This window comes from Charadrius vociferus, unplaced genomic scaffold (assembly GCF_000708025.1).
Source record: "Charadrius vociferus isolate BGI_N301 unplaced genomic scaffold, ASM70802v2 scaffold90, whole genome shotgun sequence".
Taxonomy (NCBI): Eukaryota; Metazoa; Chordata; class Aves; order Charadriiformes; family Charadriidae; genus Charadrius; species Charadrius vociferus.
Genome location: NW_009647222.1, coordinates 1575890 through 1595231, shown reverse-complemented (window position 1 = coordinate 1595231; position 19342 = coordinate 1575890). Strand labels below are relative to the sequence as shown.

The 19342-nt window shown below is 41.3% G+C and overlaps 1 protein-coding gene across 1 annotated transcript in view; it reads right to left on the bottom strand.

Moving 5' to 3' along the window:
- The window catches only part of CACNA1C (calcium channel, voltage-dependent, L type, alpha 1C subunit), a 416023-nt gene that overhangs the window by 96619 nt on the left and 300062 nt on the right, over positions 1–19342 (bottom strand). Inside the window, 5 exon segments of the mRNA XM_009879632.1 lie at positions 1908–2069; positions 2903–3110; positions 9042–9267; positions 10077–10237; positions 12351–12377. Of these exon segments, the coding sequence (XP_009877934.1) occupies positions 1908–2069; positions 2903–3110; positions 9042–9267; positions 10077–10237; positions 12351–12377 (784 nt within the window).

The window sequence follows — 19342 nt, the reverse complement described above, 5'->3', positions numbered from 1 at the left end:
TGTGCTACTTAAAGAAAACGGACTTCGAAAACTGCAGAACAACATTGTACTAAAGGTTTCTTAATTGAAAATTTTTAGCAACCTGTCATCAGGTCTCTTGGATTTTCCAAACTTCCATTTCACACAAATGTTCAGGATGCCCATATCCAGCACGCACAAACCTACACCTTCTATCCAAATGGCTAGCATACTGTGTGGGGTTTCCAAAATTTCACAACAGAATGACTGACATAAAACATCTAAGTCCCAACTTACATTTTAGTTTCCTATTTCCCAAGAGAGTCCCGCTTTGTGCAACAAATCCCACTGAAGATAAAGGGAGTGCTGAATGCTTTGCATCTTTGACAGCTTAGGTCACTTTTATTAAAGCACTCATATTCAAGAGCCTCATACCATAAGGCACCCGGGCTTTCCAGTTTTGGGCTACGTAGTTGAGTTGAACCACCTCATTATACGTATTCTCACAGACATGAGTGGATTATATGGACAGCAAGCATAGCACTCATTAGCATTTCTGAGGCAACCAAAAAGAAACTAATTTAGTCTGGGCATCGAAGGGTTGAGCTGACAACTCTGCCATCTCCTAGCAGAGATTCCACGCATGGCCAGTCATGCCCACGTAGCTGAAGGGCAAGGAATCACAACTATTTTCTTGTCTTGGCAGTCAGTGGTCAGATCTTGTGTTGCAAATCTGAACATCAGCTTCTTTTAGAAATTTCTTGAGAGTGGGTCTTATTACACCATGATAACTTTTAAGTAAACCCCAGTTCAAGGCTTAGCCTGGAAATATAGCCACCCCCCTCCCTGTGCTCCAAGGTCTAATGGCTCCAAAGTCAGCCAGCGTGTAGAGCTGGCTCACATTTTCCTCTGTAGTTCACACGGAGATCCAAATTGTAGCTTTTTTAAGCTGTCAGGCAGCCTGCCTCCTTCGACCTTCAGATAAGTGGAATTGCACCAGCTCACTTTGAAGACAGGGCATGCAGGTCAACTGAAATGTCAAATAACAGGGTTTGAGAGATCTGAATTATGAGGAAAGGCCAGAAGATCTGGGCTGAGACTACAAGGTGGTTTTATAGAAGAATCAGTATAAAAAGAAATGTCAACTCTGACACAGGAGGGCCATTTATTAGGGAAGCAGAAACTAAACATGAACAAATTTGGAGCAAACTGTGATACGGAACAGAACCATAGCTCTGTGTTATATGCAAATTCCTGTGAAAAGACACTCACAGCCTAATCATGCAATGTGCTGTGTACCTCCTGGGATATGTACAGTGCCCTCACTTCACCTTGAAGACAGAGAGAACTGAAGTTATTTCACACCAGCACAAGCTGGAAGATAATAGAGCACACGATTTTCCGTTTGAAGAACACACAGATTGCAGTAACTGAAATGGGACACGGTTCCTGTTAGTTTATACATGAATTAATATATGATCTCACATAAATCAATTATGTCAAACATATGTTACTCCTATTACAGCATTTGTATATGGCACATTGTAGATTATACGTATTTTTATTCCACATAAGGCATGGATGAAAGCACATGGAATATATTATTGAAAAGGCAATTAAAGAAAAATATTCAGTAAGTGCAGTAGGTACACACAGAGATTAGTTTCTGAAAAAGGCAGGAAAGAAAAACCTATGAGAGAATGGGAACGAAAAATAAAAACAATACACATATAAAGATACTAAATAAAAGCTAGCATGCGGAACTGGCACGTAGCTGGCTCTTACAACTGTTTATATGCCTGAAGTCTTAGCACTAGCTAAAATTAAACAAACTTGTTTAACTTTTGGCAGTGCAAAGCCAAAATTCAGACCTAGGGGGAAAAGGTAAAAATGTAAGGTATGAAATTCATTATTTTCTGATATAACAAAGTAGTAAAGGGTGGCCTTAAATTCAGCCCCACTTGGAGAAAAGAGTAGCATCAAAGGATACAGTTTCCACAGATGAAGAGGATGATGAAGTAAATACAGACCAACATTCCTGGAAAAGAGGGGCCGCCATAAGCCATGATCCCATCATACATCACCGAATTCCAGTCCTCCCCAGTCAGGATCTAAATGACACATTCCCACCAATAAGGGATACAGTGTTAGACCACATAGAGAATTTGAAAACCCCATTAACACAAAGATATCTACTATCCTAGAGAACACCCCCTCCCCCAGGATGGTTGGAGACTCTGGCTGTGTCCATCTAGAAAATAAATAAAAAAGAAAACAAACAAAAAACCCTGGGGAGAATGCAAAGAGGGCCTGTGCTCAAAGCGTTAAAAAAGAAAAAGAGATGTCCCCTTGAAGATGATGGCTGAAGCCAAACAGCTTTCCCAGACAATTCTGTTCAAGCCTTCGCACCTCTTGCAGGCATTTCCCTCCCATATGCCCGCTGTTTCAGACAGGCTGCACATTAGTCCTATAGCATTGAAGACAGCCCTCAGCACAGCCCTCTCCACCACTTCCCTTCACCTGGCATGTGAAATCATCATCCTGATGCTCTTGGCTGATCACTCCCAAAACAGCAGTCAGCTTAAAGGCTGTTTGATTACTTCTCTGGTGCTGTGAGCAGATATTTGTTCCCCAGTACTGTGGGAGGAGGGAGGACAGCTGCAGGGTTGGGCTTTGGCATGCAGGCGCTGCCCTGGGACATGGCAATGGCCACTCTCTTGTCCTACCCTGCTAAGACCTGGTGGCCTTGCTACAAACAGGGGCTTTAGCTTTGTTTCCCCTTTTTGGGAGAGAATACCCCTGTGGCAGCTTGCTCCTGGAACTGTTAGTCTGATGTCCACTCTCGGGGACTGTCAGACTGCAGGGGAAGGGTGCAGGACCTGCTCTCTGTTTTGCCCATGTAAACACAACGTGTTGGCCTCATTGGGACTGCTCTTGCCCTTACCTGAAACACAGTGAGGAGGGACTGGGGGAAGTTGTCAAATGTACTCCTTCTGGTCTGCATCTCATCAAAGTTAAACTTGCCCCCAAAGAGCTGCATCCCCAGGAGTGAGAAGATGATAATGAAGAGAAAGAGAAGCAGCAACAGGGAGGCAATGGAGCGGACGGAATTCAGGAGTGAAGCCACAAGGTTACTCAGGGAGTTCCAGTATCTGGGAGAGAAAACAGAGGCAGTTAAAATTCCTTCAATCCAAGACAGGTGCTCACGGACTGCAGAGGATATTGGTTCAGGCTGCCTTCTGCCTATAAGCAGGCATTTCCAAACACCCTGTTAAGCAGTGAATCATTGATGTGCTTTCCTAAGATAATGAGACCTACTGCAGCTAATGAGTAATTTTACTACCACACGTGTACATACACAATTCCCTCCACCCCCCACCCCATATGCACACCCAGAAGATTATTGCAGCACTCTCCATCTAAGGCTCTGTAAATCTTATATCAATATACAGTGATTAGTTCTTGCTGCTTCAGTGAGTTACATTCTAACCAACCTCATTACAACACTCACAGATGTTATGGCAGTCAGAATACCTCACTCTAGAGAATGGCCTGTAATAACTAACAAGAGCAGATGGGGAAACAGTTTGGATTCAAATACAAACTTGTCCAAAATCTGGTGCGTGTGAGTATGTGCTTGGGCTCACTCACAGGTAGAGGTTGCTAAGCTTTCTGGGATTGAGAGGAATGAGAAAGATATTAAAGATCCTTTTACATGGACCCTAAAAGAGACTCCAGATCTACATCCATAAAGTCCAGAGTTTCCTCTGCTCTTGGAAGAGCACACCATCACTGCTTTTTTGAGTATCAAACGCACTATACTTTCTCAAACAGGCTGCAGAACGTTTTGGAAGGGCTTCATTCAAGAGAGAGGATGGCTAAGACCTGCTCTCCTGGTGTATTCAGGCTTGTGCCCAGATCAGACTGATGTATGATGCTGAGAAAGGATCTTCTTTCCCATGTGGTCCCACTTTAGGGTTCAAAGAGATGCCAGATACATGCTCCGCTGCAGCATGTCTGTTTGCTCGCATTCTTCGCCAGCCTGCAGAGTAGCCATGTGTTGGAAAAGGGTTTTAGAAAAAAAATTCCAAAGAATCCACCACATCACCCATGACGCAACTTTCACTTTGGTCTTGCATCTTCTTCTAGTCTACTGCTTAGCTGGTCATGACCACTTCTCTTTTATGCAGTTTTGAGTCTGACAGAGCTTTCAGACTGTTCTGAAGATTAGCTGTCATCTTCCAATCACCTCATTTTGAATGCACATTACTCGCAAACTTCAACAGCTTTCACAGGTCAGCAAGCCAATAATGTTTGCCTGTGATCTCTAAGTCTCCCTTCGAGGACCATCTCTTGTGGCCTACCAGCATGCTTTGAGATTCCACCCTGGCCAACATCCTCCACTCCCTTCTCCGTAACATTGAACTTTTCTTTCCTTAGAGGACTCTGAATTTCTAGCCATATTTTCCTCAGAGAAAGAGTTCCACTTGAGAAGGATGGCAGACATGTCTAGTGCTCTTGTTCCTTTGAGAAATTCTGATCCTTCAACATACAAATCTGTTCTGAAGGTAGTGTAGTCATTAGAGACAAGGGTTCTTAAAATCCCAGTTAAATTAATATTGTTAAAATGTTAGTCTAAAAAGAAGAATTTCCTTGTCCCATGGAAGACAGGAATATTTGAGCAGCCCAATCACTTTATGAAGGTTAGCAATCTGATTTGCAGAGGGACACCGCCATGTCCTCTGAAGTTCAGCAGCTGGTTCTTTTCCAAGGGCTGAGCTTCAAAGACCTGGGATGTTTTCCCTCCAGCCCAGCTTCAGCACTTCAGAGAAAACGAGAATGCTCTAAAGTTTAACTGCAATTAAAGAGATGAGCAATGAAAAACTACAGACCAAAGGTAAGGGCATGGAAGCTGTGGGCTCAGTGCCACCAAATGTCGGCACTGAATGTGCAATGTAACAGCTCACTGTATTTGCGTTTACGCTTACAGCTCGCAAACTTTCACACTTTGGGAGGAAGGAAAAGTGACACAGGAAAAGGGAAAACTTCATTTCTGATGAAGCTTGACTGACTTCAACATCCTTAAAACAGAAACCAATGGGATCCAGAATGTATCTCCAAGCCCTCCTATGTCAGCCAGTGCACACATTTTCTAGGTCTTCCTAGTAGTGCCCTTAAGAAGTGTACAGTAGAGCTGTTACCCATCTGAATAGTCTCAATGACTCACTTAAAGCTTAAATACCTTGCTATCTCAGAGCACAACTGCAGAGACTTTTATCAGCTCTGCATTTCTTACAGATGGCTCAATACCTGAGATTCAGTTTCTTATGTAACTGTCAAACTTAAAGCAATTAACTGAGATGACCTGGTGATAAGATTAGTGCCATTTTATCGGTGCACTGAGTGTTAGCTAGAAATACAGCACCATTAGAAAAGTAAACAAAGGGGGGGGAGAAAAGGGGGGAAAAAAAAAAGGATAAGGAAGGCTTGACTTGACTGGGATGTGAAAATCACAATTGTCTTATCTTAGAGTCCTAGAGGCATGAACTGAGGTCACCATCTGTCACATTAGGTGGCTGCAGAAATAACACGAACACCCCCTCAAAGTCAGATCTGGGGTTACTCAATGAAACACAAGGCTTTTAAGTCAGGAATGGATGAAGCCCAGACAAAAAGTCTCTCACTACTTTGTCCTCTTTGGTTAATATACTACAAAGAAAAAACAAGTTACAATCAATCTCATGGCACTGCTGGATGGAATCAGAGGTTTTGGACCAGGCAGCATATAATGCGAGGTATGACAGAAAGCACTGCTGCTTCCTCAGACTTATAGGGAATGAATGTGCTTGTTAACATCTCCCACTTGCAGATCTCAGACCCTTGAGGATGCCAGTGAATGAGGCACTGCAAAACCCCAGTGAGTGGGATGTGATTATGATCCCTGTTTCAAAATGGAGGAATGATGCAGAGAAGTTAAATGGTTTGTTCAACATCTCACACAAAAATCAGCTGCGGAAATAGATTAGAACTTAATGTGTTCTTTTATTCTCTTCCCTCTCTTCTCCATTGCCTTCCACTATGTCTTTATGATACTGGCAATCACAGATGCAGAGCTTAAAACAGTAGCAACAGCTGGCAGTCTCATTGTGGGAAAGCTTCCCACACTCCTCATCCAATATAAAACTACTTTGAAAGCAGGTACAAAAAGAAGGTGCCCTGTCTCTCCTCTCTACAGTTAACAGTGACATACCTAGTGGTAGGATTAAGTATAAAATGTCAAACTTCAGTATGCTGTTGCAAATACATTGATTTACTTTTTAAGTATAAAGGATTAAATATAGGGATTTATAAAGCAATAAAGGACTATTTATAAAGAGAAAATAATTTGTCTTCTCATAGCAAAGGGAGACTTTCTGCACAGCCCTGTAAAAATTAGGGAGAATAAACCAAACAGATTGTATTGTCTGCTTGTCTAATGTACAAGACTATATGATTCTGAAGTGTATCTATAATTTTGGAAGAAATGTTTGCTCTTGAAATTCTCAATGTGGTTTCTAAAATGATGCATTGTTCATCTGATGGTGTCTTTATTTGTTTCTATTATATTAGGGAGCTGTATTTGTGTTTTTCCTAGAAGCGTATCATCTTGACGCACCCAGAATTTGTTTGTGCTCGGTGTTTACCATGAAAAATCCATACGAATATGTAGACATTAGGCTACCTACTGATACACTCCCACCAGAATAATTTTCCTGCTTTGTGCCTTTTTAATGGCCTTGATGATCACTATTTCCATCTCCACCATACGTCCCCATGTCACTGCTCATGAATATATATTTGACATGAGATGTTATACTATCATCCCTCCTACTCCTCCCAGCTTTCTAGGATTGTATCTTTCTGTATTATCATTGCACTCAGGTGGTGTATTCCACCAGTATTGATAATGTGGTCAATAAACCATCATTATATTTAGAGCTACAGGAATAGTGGAAAAATTTGTATTTTACTGGAGAACACCAGAGGTAAAAGTTTTGCTTTAATGCCAGAATATTCTCTCCTGCAGTAAGACATGAGTGGGCCTAAAATACTGCTTTGGAGGCTTATGCTAGGGCCTTCCACATGAGGGTGAACTTCACCCACGGAGGGGAAAAATCATGAAGAAAATTATGAATAATTAAAAAACACATAAATCTGAGACTACTGCAACCTACTTGCCAATATTTTAGGAACAGGAAAGAAGGCAAAATCTGATTAATACATTATTCATTATGAGTTATTCCTCAGCTCTGTGCTTTACACATAGACCCCAGTACAAATTGCAGGAGACACATTCCAGGTAACATTTTCTTCCATGCAAAACTGTATTTTAGTTCTGCTGCAAAATGAAGGTAAATATAACTAGTCCTACGGCTGGTTGGTTCCAACACTACATCTCTGCCAGAAGCTTTAGGAACATTTGAATACTCCAAAAGCTCAAGCTTCCTAAAGTATTAATGCTATTCTCTCAGCATTTGCCTTTCTATTAGAGAATTCTCTTAGCTAGGTTATATATTTTGTGTAGGAGTGGAGAAATGTCTTGAAGAAACAATGACCTCTCCAGGATGCTATGTTGAAGCTTATGCTTTTATAGTTATTGGTATGTTGCCCTGGGTGTATCTGATTACCCAATGCCTGAAACAGCTACTGGTTTCCTCAGAAACCAGGCCCGGGACTCAGTGATGATAGCTTTCAGACCCAAAGATACAGGAAAAACAGCCACCAGGCCAGAGATCCCCACTATTTCTGAAAGGTCAAAGACACCTTTCTTGCTGGAAACTCCTTGTTAGCTGGAACATTTTTCCCTCTTCTGTGATCACACATCTAAACAGACCACTGTTTTTTCTTTTTTAACAGTTGTAGGCTTGCTTTGGCCTGTCTCTTTGAGACTGTAAACTGATTTTCTGTCTCTGCCATCTGACCTTGAAACCCATCCACCCTGCCAGAGAGTTGAGGCTCAGAAGCTTTAAGGGTAAAATCTTGTATGATACACAAGTCCAAGTCTGTTGTTTTTTCTGCCTCACAGCTCTGCCATTTTGACTGCCTTCCAGTTTTGGTCTTGTTTTTGTAACGCACTGTGTTTTTTATCTCAAATTTGTCAGAAATTTCCTTTGGGGGAGTTTATAGCAATTCTAGGGACATTTTCATAGCTGAGCTTGCAGAAAACACACACTTTCACCACCTCAGTCAAGCTTTTTATAAGGTGCTGATTGGTGCCCACGTGGGAAAAGGCAGACTCTGTGCTGCTTTGGGTGAGCACTTTTCCAAGAGCTCCCATCTGGGTAAGTTGGGAACTGGCCTCTCCTACAACCTCCCCTCAAGCTGAAAAACTCTTGCCAAACCAAGCTGGTGTTTTGAAGGTACCTGACTGCAGGAAGCAGCAACTGTTTAATAGACACCACTGTGTCTTTATGCAGAGGGAGAACACAAAGAAGGAAAACGAAAAAGAGAGGGGACTGGGGTCTGGAAAAGTCTGGTTTCTTCATAAAGCTGCTGCTTCATGCTGGACTCTTCTGAAGGAGTGGGGTTGGCAACATCCTTTGCCTATAACTGCTGGTGTTGACAGTATCTCCCACTCAGGCCACTATTGAGTCTACTGGAGCTGGCATGGACTCCTCAGTCAAACGCTGCCTTGGCTCAGAGCTGTCTTTCAGGCTCCTCTCCATCACCATAAAGCAACAGAAAAGGTCACAAGGCTATCTCCTGTTTTGTTTTCATTTTGTCTTTTGCAGGGAACCCAAAAGCCCAAGCTCAGCTCACGCTATCCTTTCAGATTTCAGTTTAACAATCTGCATGGTATTGAGTGTCTCCAGCCTATGCCAGACTCCTCACCAATCCTTACTACTCACATCAGGGATATCCAGTCTGTACAGCCCTCCCCATCCTGCCACTGACTTCAGAAGATAAGGACTGTCAACCTAACACTCCCACTACCCAATTAGCGGTAGAAAAAGTGAAAAAACAGAGATGTGAGTGACTTGTACCTACATACGTTGTGAATTGAGCAGTAACCCTCCTTCATTCCCAAAGAAGCACAAAAGTACCTTGTGATTTTAAATATTCTTAGGAGTCGGACACATCTCAACACCGAAATGCCCAGTGGTGACATGATCTTCGTCTCAACCAGAATCGTTTCCAGGATTCCTCCACACACAATGAAACAGTCAAAGCGGTTGAAGAGGGACACAAAATAGGCCTGGAGACCAAGGCTGTACATCTTCAGCAGCATCTCTGCCGTGAAAAGAGCTAGCAGCACCTTATTGGCAGTGTCTCATGAAAAACAAACAGAAACAGATTAATGAAACTTAATCAAAAGCTCATCACAGCTGATCACTGGCCCTTGCCTATAAAAAACCCTTTCTGGGATCAGTCTGAAAGATTAACTTCATATCAGCTTGGGTCAAAGAATGGACTTCAAAAGCATGGGCACCTCATTCACAGAAAAGTTTTACGAAGATGCTTGCAGCAATTCTTATGTACTGCACATACAGCTGCAATGTATTACACAACCACACAACCTCCATGGCAGGGACATGCCTTCCTGTGCACAACCTCCCATCACACTTGTCATCTGCAGATGAGAGTGGGAATAGAAGAGCTGCTGTGCTACCTACTGTTGCTTAATTAAGCCTTTCAGCTGCTCTCACCTCCAGTGAGGATTCAACTGTTCTGCAGACAGAAGAACTTTTCAAATCACTCTTCCTTCCTCAACTCCCTGGTAACTAGAATTTATCATAAATGCCATTTCAGGGAAAACCTTGGACAACCTGTGGCTCCCAGTAGCTATCCATAAATCAGAAATCCAGTTGCTGCAAACATACATTTAGCATAAGATCCTGATTTCACCTACAACCAGTGGAACGCTGCTTTGGTTGGAAATGAGGAACTTGCGTTTCCCCTGAGACTTCTCCCATTGTAGGCAGATATTTTGTTGTATTCTTTAAGATCCTCCACAGACAGAGGACTACGTGGAGCTGTGTGTACTCCTTTTACATTGTGTGGTCTAATGCATCAGCTCCTCCCTCAGCCCCCTTTTTTGACACCGACCACAATAAACAGAACCATCAGCCTCTCCTTACCTTGGACCTCCGTGAGCCAGTCTGGCTGGTTGTAGTGTTCAGAGGCAATGGTAAGGGTGTTGAGAAACACAAGAAAGATCACCAACCAGTAAAAAACATTGGACTTGACAGCAGCACGGCACTTTCTTCTGCAGAATCGATTCCATCGACGCCAGTAGCGACTTGAAAGATTGGAGAAGGAAAAGTTCTTTTCAGATAGGGATCCTTAGGCTATTGCAAATCTCTGTCAAGAGAGACTCTAGCCTTGATTTATTGTTCAAGAGTGGTAGAGAGTAACTTTAAAGTTCACCCTGAGAAATGTTCTCTTATTCTCATCTGAGTCGACAGTTGTGATCATCCTTCCTTTAGCGATAGGAATGAAGTTAGTCCTAAACCAATTTGCAACATTCAGGGGTGAATAAACCTCTTCAAGCAATGTCTTAATCTGATTAAGATATCCAACGCAGCTACCCTGAGATGTTTTTTAGCCCGATTCTCACAGAAATAATTATTGTTCTCGTATTTTATGTTTGTGGCCTGCAATGGGACCTTGCCCAGCCTCAGGATAGTCAATGAAAAGATACCCACTATATACTATGGACCTTTGGATTAAGTCCTTAGAGAGGTGAGGTCAAATAAAATCCATGGAACATTTCCAACATTCAGCAAGGTTCAGGAGTAAGCCCAATATGAGGGCTAACTCTGAACAGAAACCCAAAACTTAGAGTACCTCAGCATTGCACCTTCATACCTGGAACTAAGGATACCATTTGCTAATCAACAGACCTTTTAAAGTTTGCCTTCCATGAACACATCCCCTTGTGTCACTGATTTCTGAGGGTAATTACTAACCACAGAAGATATTTAAAGCTAATTACACACCTCCTACTCTTCAGAATTTAACTTGCATAGCAACCAGTTTCCAGGCAACACTTGCCACTGTATAATAAATCTAATAGTTTTATATAGATATTATATACATATATGTGTGTGCATGCGTATGTTTGTCTCTAAAGAAACACACAAATATACAACATTACAGGAAAAGAGAACTTTTCTTGGCTAGTCTTCTCTTATGTATTATTTCTAGTGATAAGCTACGACCATGCTTGAGGTCAGGGTTCAGCTTCTATAAGAACTAAAGCCAGGCAATGTGAACATCACACACTGGCCAAAAATGCTGCAACATGTTAACAGGTAATCAAATCCAGGCTGTTTTAGCTACGCAATTTATAAAGGCACCCAGTCTAGCTAGCACAAACATTTAATAAGGGTTGCGTGTTTTGCAGTGGATTTAGGACAAGAAATGATCTTCCCAGGTTTCAAAATGGGCACAACACTTAGGCATTCATGTTGGCATTAAATCATTAGCCATCCCATGCACTTTTCTATGTACTTGTGCACAAATGTGCGTGCACATGACCGTGTGATGATACAAGTGGTTTTTTGTGCTTACAACTACATACAAATAAATCCACAGACTGTAGAAATACGATCATGCATGCAACTCTTTGCACAGAGATGCATATAGACAGCACATATGCGTATGTGCATTCCCGAATTTACATTACTCTTCATTATTTAGATAAGCTGAAGGACAGAGTTGCTCACTTGTTCCAATTATTCTGAAAATTAATTTAGGTTTTATAAAATTGACTTTGAATTCAGAGTTATGGGGGCAGCTGTGCTGCTACTGAAGAGGTAGAAATGGACTGGGACCTCAACAACCAAGTTCCATGAGGTCCGTCAGCCTTTCCAGCGGAAACTCACAGATGACCATCTGGGGAGTGCTTCACATTTTCAAAAGCTTTAAGTCAACAGAAAAACAAATACCACCAGAAAAACTCCACATGTCCCATGGTGAAAGGGAGCATTTCACAAATAGTATGCAAACCTCATCAGCTGAAAGATTTACAATAAAGCAAAGCAGAGTAGTGCAACAAAGTGTAGGAAAGGGAACCTTGAACTGACAGGGTTGATGTTGATGGATGTAGTATAATTATGTGGTTGAACTTTTTTTCTTTCTGCTTTTATATTTTATGGCTTGAGATACGTAGGTAGCAATCAGATAGGTACTTCTGAGTGAAATACTGTCAGTAGTCCCTGTGCCTTATTTCAGTATGAAACTAAGAAAAAGGATCTTGATTTTTCACAAATGACTGACTAAAACCTGACAAGTTTGGCAGCGTCTCTTAGAATCACCACTGTGTCCCACAGATGCATACGTAAACCACTTCACAAAGTAAGGAACAAAAGCAGTAGAAAGGAGGAAAAGCAAAAGTTAGTTTTACTTACCTAAACTTTGATTTTGAGATCCGATGCCTGAAAGACAAGAATTGCTATTAAAGTCTCTGAAGCTGTCCCATACTTCCCAGGCTTTTATGAAAATAGCAATAGAAAGAAACAAAGTTAAGCTCAATTAATTTTTTAATGGATGCTGTTTTCCTCTTGGATCCCCTGTAAGTCAATGTAGGCACTGGGCATGGCTCGAATTCCCTGATACACAAATCTTGTTTTTTGGCGGGAGTCATGAAGCAGGAGGCATGCCATGATGGGATCCTACCACCTACAGACATCAGTGAACTAGCTTTTCTCTTGGGTAACAGGCTGGTCTAATGCTAGAGGTACTCTACATCTGCTACCAAATTTATTTTTCAAGTATGGCTCTTTTTTCTTTTAGTCACTAGATTTTTTTTCTTATATTAAAATATGCATGACTTTATACAGACAGACTTGTTGCTTTCTCACATCACCTGTCACTTCAGGATATATAAGCACATTATGAAACCATGGGGAAAATAATTCTTTCTTTTTTTCTAGCAATTGAGGGAAAAACAGTGCATGCTGGATATTTTCAAACTTAGATACTAACACTTATTTTTCTTTGTTATCTATGAAAATTGGTTTGAATTCAAAAGGGTCTGAACAATAACAGATTCTGTTGCTATCAATGAAATTTTTGGAATTAAGCATCCTGAAAAATTGGCCATGTTCCCACTATATATGTTGTTAAATGTCTAATTCCATGCACTTGGATTTATTCAACTAAATAATCTCATTAGCCTTTTATAAGTCACAGGCAAAGCTTGAGATAGACCCCAGTTCTCTAACCACTACCTTGCTCTGCTTGACACATGTCCTGTAAGGCCTTTGAACTCTTTGGCTGTCTTTTGGTACATGCATAATGGTGCACAGAGAGAAATAAAGGTATGTGGATGAAATGACATGAGTCAGAGCTGATTTAGGAAGCTGCAAAATCCACTACCAATAACAGAAGAAATGAGAATCTGGGGAGTGACTATGAACAAGATATTTCTGCTGGGTTGAAGCATTTCTTAAGGTTCCCGCTATGATAGGAAAGTGATTCATTGTTGACAACAGTCAGCAAAGGTCTTACTGTACTGGCTTAAAAATGGATTTACTGTTAGCAGACATGGGACAAAGTAATTGTCAAAGCACCTAACACTACCTTCTGTAGCAGTCTCAAAATGGTCATGTCCCTGTTTGAGGACATCAGTCACTGACAAGTAACCAGTGATGGGTCAGTTTCCTTATGTGGAAGAGATTTTAGTGATAGGAACATTTCACCAGCAGATGGTCCAAGCAAAAAAAAAAAAAAAAGCCTTCAGGCAGCTTGTCTAGGCCACATACTAGGCAGCAGTGTGGTTACAGACACACGCAAGAACTCTTTTGATAAAGAAGAAATAATGCACTGGCTGAACAGAATGCTAAATTATGCTGCAGAGGCAAAGCAAGCTTTAACAAGGATGATGGGTGAAGCACCTACGAAGCACATCCTTAATGTTAAAGTTATCCCAGCTTCTCACTGAGAATTCTTGCTTGATAAGTGCTACCTACAAACTGTAATGGATCAGATTTACAGGCAACAGGAAAGGAGGCTCAAAGACAGCCGAAAGAAAAAGAAGAAAAAATCACAATGAAGGAGAAAACTGGGCACTGAAAAGGAGATGCCAAGGATGTTCATAGGAAAAGGTTGGGGGAGGGTGGAAGAGAGCATGAGAGATGTCATGGGGAACCTGCCTGGTGGAAGGTGAAGGACAGGGAGCGTGAAGTCCCCTGGTGACCTCTCTGGCTAATGGTTTCCCAGTATGGGAGCTGTGTGGCATTTAAGGAATCTTTTATTTATTTAAGCAAAAGAGATGTGGCAGGTGTAGTACTCATCATGCATGTGATAATTATATCTTTGGAGTATTGTGAGCAGCAGCCAAGTGCATTCAGTGCTCCCACAGGTTAGCTACAGCCTCCCTCCCCATTGCCTTACTGCTATGGCAGAAGGCTTTATCACATGTGGGTGTGCTATATATATAGAACAGGACAAGGAAGGAGGAAGAGATTTATATTTAGAGGCAGAATCCAAGAGTGAAATGGAATTTTGGAAACACAAACTGTACAATAACTGATTCTGAAAACATTATGTCCAAATTGGAAACACATTTTTCAAATGAACCTTATGATTAAGAATCTTTTGTCCTTCAGAACCAGGGATAACTATGTCATATACAAAAATGCTTTTATGGCATCACTAGGGGCCGTCAAATAGTCTGGATTTAGGGCCTTGCCACAGCTTCTTTGTGTCACTCCAGACTGGCACTTGCCAGGGGTTCAGGGTGGACCAGATTCTCTGCTGAGTTTAAACACGGATCTCTTGCATCCGTGGTATCCTGGGAGCTTTGCGTTATTGGGAGAAAGAGAGCATTCCCATTTGTGTCCAGCTCTGGAATGTCTTGAGAAACTATTGTTTGAAATCATGGTATAGGAGCCTGTACAAAAACCATTTCAGATCGCTACTGAGTGTTTTTATCATAGGAACCATATAACTCAGATTATCTTTTAGAAAGACAAACACAAAAATCAGACCTTTACTGTTTGATTAGCTATCTTTTAAATTCTCTAAAACTCTTCTAACCTTACATAGTTATGCACCACATACAGATAACGAAGTGAAATTTGAAGATTTTATCAACATAAACTCAGGATAATTATCATATTTCAAATGTCATGAGATATCCTGCATTCTGAGAGATAAAGTCTTTATTTCTCTGTTCATGGTGGACACCAGAGAAGAGAAACTATGCACTTGTGAAGGGTGTGACACTTGTATAACAGGGATTGAGGACTTCCTGTAATTGTACACACAACAAACAATTTTGGAAAAATCTTGTAGGTCTCTGTGCATGACACAAAGGCCACGGTACAGTTGTTTTCTGGGTGTAGAAATTAATAAACAAGATCATGAAATTATCTGACATGCTGGTCACAGCTACTTTTACACTATATGATCCTGCCTATAGATGACTATCTTCATGAGGACTTACAAAAGCCCTTGGATAATAGTAAAACCTCTCAGAAAAGCAGTAACGCAGAAATTTACTTACTATGCCTCTAGGTTATACACAACTTTGGAGAACATCCAAAGAGCTGCACTGTGCATATCCTACAGATTTTAGAACTGTGAGAACACAGTCCTGGTGTGATATTGATTCCGTTTTGGTGTAATATGGTGCATTCATGCAGTTACTGGTCAAACAGCACAAAGCTTCCAACAAAACAGAACAGATGACTGGCCTTGGAGAACTTGCGTTCTGATGTGGCCTGAGATCATCCTGCTGAGGCAATCACTGAATTTCAGCACAGTCCACACAGCGATGCCTCTTCTCTTTTTTTACATTCTTGCTCTCTTGCAGAAGCACTGGAGAACACACTGACCTGATGGGAGCAACACTGGTTTTAAGAGAGAGGTTGTCGTTGGCCATCAGCAGTGAGAATCTACAGAACATCCTTAAGAAAACTGGATCCGTCTAGCTTAAAGTTGAGCTGGTTTGCTATTCAACAGGCTTTCTTACAGGCTGGAAAAACGGGACAGCACTTCAGCATTCAGTGAATAATCTTTCTCTCCCTGTGGCAAGTCACAGGCAAGGCCTGTCACAGAATCTGAAGCAGGAAGATAATTCCTCCTCCACAAGGGCATGCTATTGTCCTTTAGACACATATCTAGAGCTGACTGTGAATATCAAAAACACCTTGCTCATAATAAATCGGAAAGTAGTAGCTGAGGCTGACACATAAGGGTTGATCCTGTGTGTTTCCCTGCTGAAGTCAGCAGTAGCTTCAGAGCTTTTGGCAGACTTTTCTTACAGCTGCTTCTGATGTGATGGGGACTTTGGTCCTCACAGAAGGAGGTTATCTTCTCATCAGGTGAAAACCAGCAGCAACTATAGCGAACCTGCAAGCAAACTGACTCTTTTGCCTTTACCACTGGCTCCTACGCTGATTATTGCAAGAACTGCATAGAAATTATGTTCCCAGCCAGAAAAGCACCAAGGGAAAAATCACTGATGGTTCAGCTGCCAGGGAAAGCTTCCATTGTTCATAATATTTCCAGGACACACTGTTTTCAGTTGGAAAGCCAGTGTAGGTTGCTCCTTTTGTTTTATCCTGTTTTATTGTTTTAACCCTCTTTGGTGGAAAAGCAATTGAACTGTCCTCCAAATGTATGGAAATCCCATCCAAGGTGAAAATGCCAAGTGTCTTATTGTTTCAGTGAAAGCAGATAATTTTAAGCTCTCTTTCCCTTTGAGCTCAAGTGCTTCACTTTTCTATTGAGGCTCTATGGAACATTAGTTTCCACAAAGGTCTTTTTTTTTTTTTTTTAGCTAATACATATGTATAAAAGCAAGCTCTATTGTGGCACTCCAGATCTGTATGGCTGTATTAGAAAATTAACATTCTGGTTGTATTGGAAGATTATATATGCTGACATCCCGCACAGAACAGATTACTACTGATTATGAGCAAGAGCCTGTCCTCGGGAATCTAAGTCCTGCACAGCAGTAACCACAGAGCCTCAGGGAAATTACTTGCTATTGGAAAGTCCTGGGTGTAAGGCTATCCTGTACATAGAAATCCATTGCTCCTAGTTCTGGGTTTATCCCACTCAAGCTTGCTGCAGAGGAAACACGTTTCTTTGTACCCAGAGGCAACAGGTTATTAAAGCTGTGACACATCAGAAGTAAAGATAAGTTCCACTTCCAAATGTTGTCCTTGAGGATAAAAGCTGTTGTGTTTCCACGGCAGGGTGGATGTCAGTGCAGTACAAGGCAATACCATGACAGGGATGATATACTGTGGAAGTTATGGGATGCTTTTTAATGTCCTGTGGAACCCTACAAAATCTTTTTCAAATTCAGCTGCCTGATAAAGCTAACACCCATCTTTGGAAGGGAACTACTCCCTGACACAGCTCTCCTGATGGCAGTAGAATTAAATCAGGAATGAATATGAATGAGGGTCGTGGTTTTGGGTTTGGTTTGTTTTTTTTTTTAGTTCTAAGAAACTGGAATTACACAATAAGCAAAGAGAGGTTAGATTTTAGATTCCTCCTGAAACTCCTTCTGCTGGTTTGAAGACTGGCATTGCTCTAGACAGCACAGCTGATGAAGGCAGTTTCTATACTATGGATACTATAGAAATAAAAGCGTCTTTGAGACAATTCATCAGCAGGAGATAGCTTCTGTTTGAAAGGTACTCTCCTGATCTCACATAGCATATGTTTCTGTGGAGCCAAGAAATGCTGTCAGGGAAGAGCTCCTTTTCCAAAAGGCGTGCTTGAGCCTGGCTTCTCAAGCAGATCTTTCTGTCATTCACAGACCCAGCCTTTCAAAGCTCTACAGCTTTTTATAAGAACAGAAAGAACAGCCAGTAATTCTGAATTATCTTCAACAAAAAATGTTTTTCTTTCAGTCTCCTGGGTTGTTTTTTCCTTTTATCATGAGGATGTTCTGATGGCAAAGTCACCCTGTAACTGTGGTGGTGGTGCTGGGGTGGTTAAATGCCCTAGCAGCCTGACGCCGCTAAATAAATAAATATATTACCTTTGACTTGAAATCTCCCTGTTGCTTCAGTCATGTCTGGCTGCAGCTTGCCCAGTGCAGTCTCTGCCCTCTGGGAAAAAATGTGTTTATAGCAAGGCAAAGGGGCCTCATGGCCACTAGGTGCTTTTAGCAGGGTGGTAAAAATGAAGACTCATCTGCAACAGATGAAACTCAACAATTGAACAAAAAAATTGTCTACCCATTTCAACCGTAAAAACAAAATCCAGAGAGCAGATGACTGATCAAAAGCCTGGGCCTAATCTTCAACTAGAGTAAATCAGAATGTCATGACTATAATTATTAATGGTTACTCAAAGTCACTAGTACTAGAAGAAGAACTTCTTTGAAACGCTCAACTTACCACACATGAATTATCTGTAGTCTGGAACACTGGGCCAAATTCTGATTCTCTTAGTCAGGTTTCAATAAAAGGAAATACTCATTCAAATAAATTCTTGCTTACATTTTATATGTTCCAGCAGGACTATAGGCCTATGGAAGATTTAAATGAGGGCTCACTGAGAAGAGGATTTAATAATTCTTGAAACCAGGAAAGCTTGTTTCTCTCGCTGCCTGAGTGTGTGATGCAGTGACAAAACAAAGCAGAAAGAATTCCAAGCCTCAGAATTAAAGGCAGATCTGAATGTATCCATAACTAAAGAATTTGCAGCTCCACAAGTCTGAGACAAACATTTTACAAAAGCAGGAAGCATCGGCAGAATTTGTATTTCACTCCAGAGTTTCAAATACAATGATACAGCCATTAATTTTTCTGGATGAAGGAGCCTATCCATCTCTTAGACATGAAAAGCAATCTGAGTGAGGCCTTGAGGATCTTAATTGTCCTTGAGTAAGGGGTAAAAAAACCCTTCTCAATAACAGACTTCAATTTCCCTCCTGTACGTCACCAGTTTTCAAATGAAGTGGAAAGTGGCAAGGAAACTATTTATCTCTCTGAATCTTACATGTCCTGCTCTGGTGAAACTTAGGGCCCCGTTTTAACATTTACAACACAGGAAGAAGAAATGAAGTTCCGTTTTCCTGTCATTTTCCTATGTTTTCTTCCCTGAAATGTGTTGGACGTAGCCATCCCGTGATTGCGATGCGATATCACAGTACTGCCATTCTCCTGTGGGCATGTTGGGTTATTTTAAGTAAACTCCATTCTAAGTCATGATTACATTTAGAGTTGGGTTTAACTTCAGCTCTCCTGGCCACATTCCAGCCAAGGGAATTATGTTCTGCTTGCCAAAATCCCCATGAAGTTTCAGTGCAAAACAATAATAGAGGGAGTGCCATGGGGTGGAATGTCCTGGTTTGAGGTAAAACAGAACCAATTTTGTTCAGTAACTTTACTTCTTAGCTGGGCCTCTTTTAACTACTGAAATTAACAGC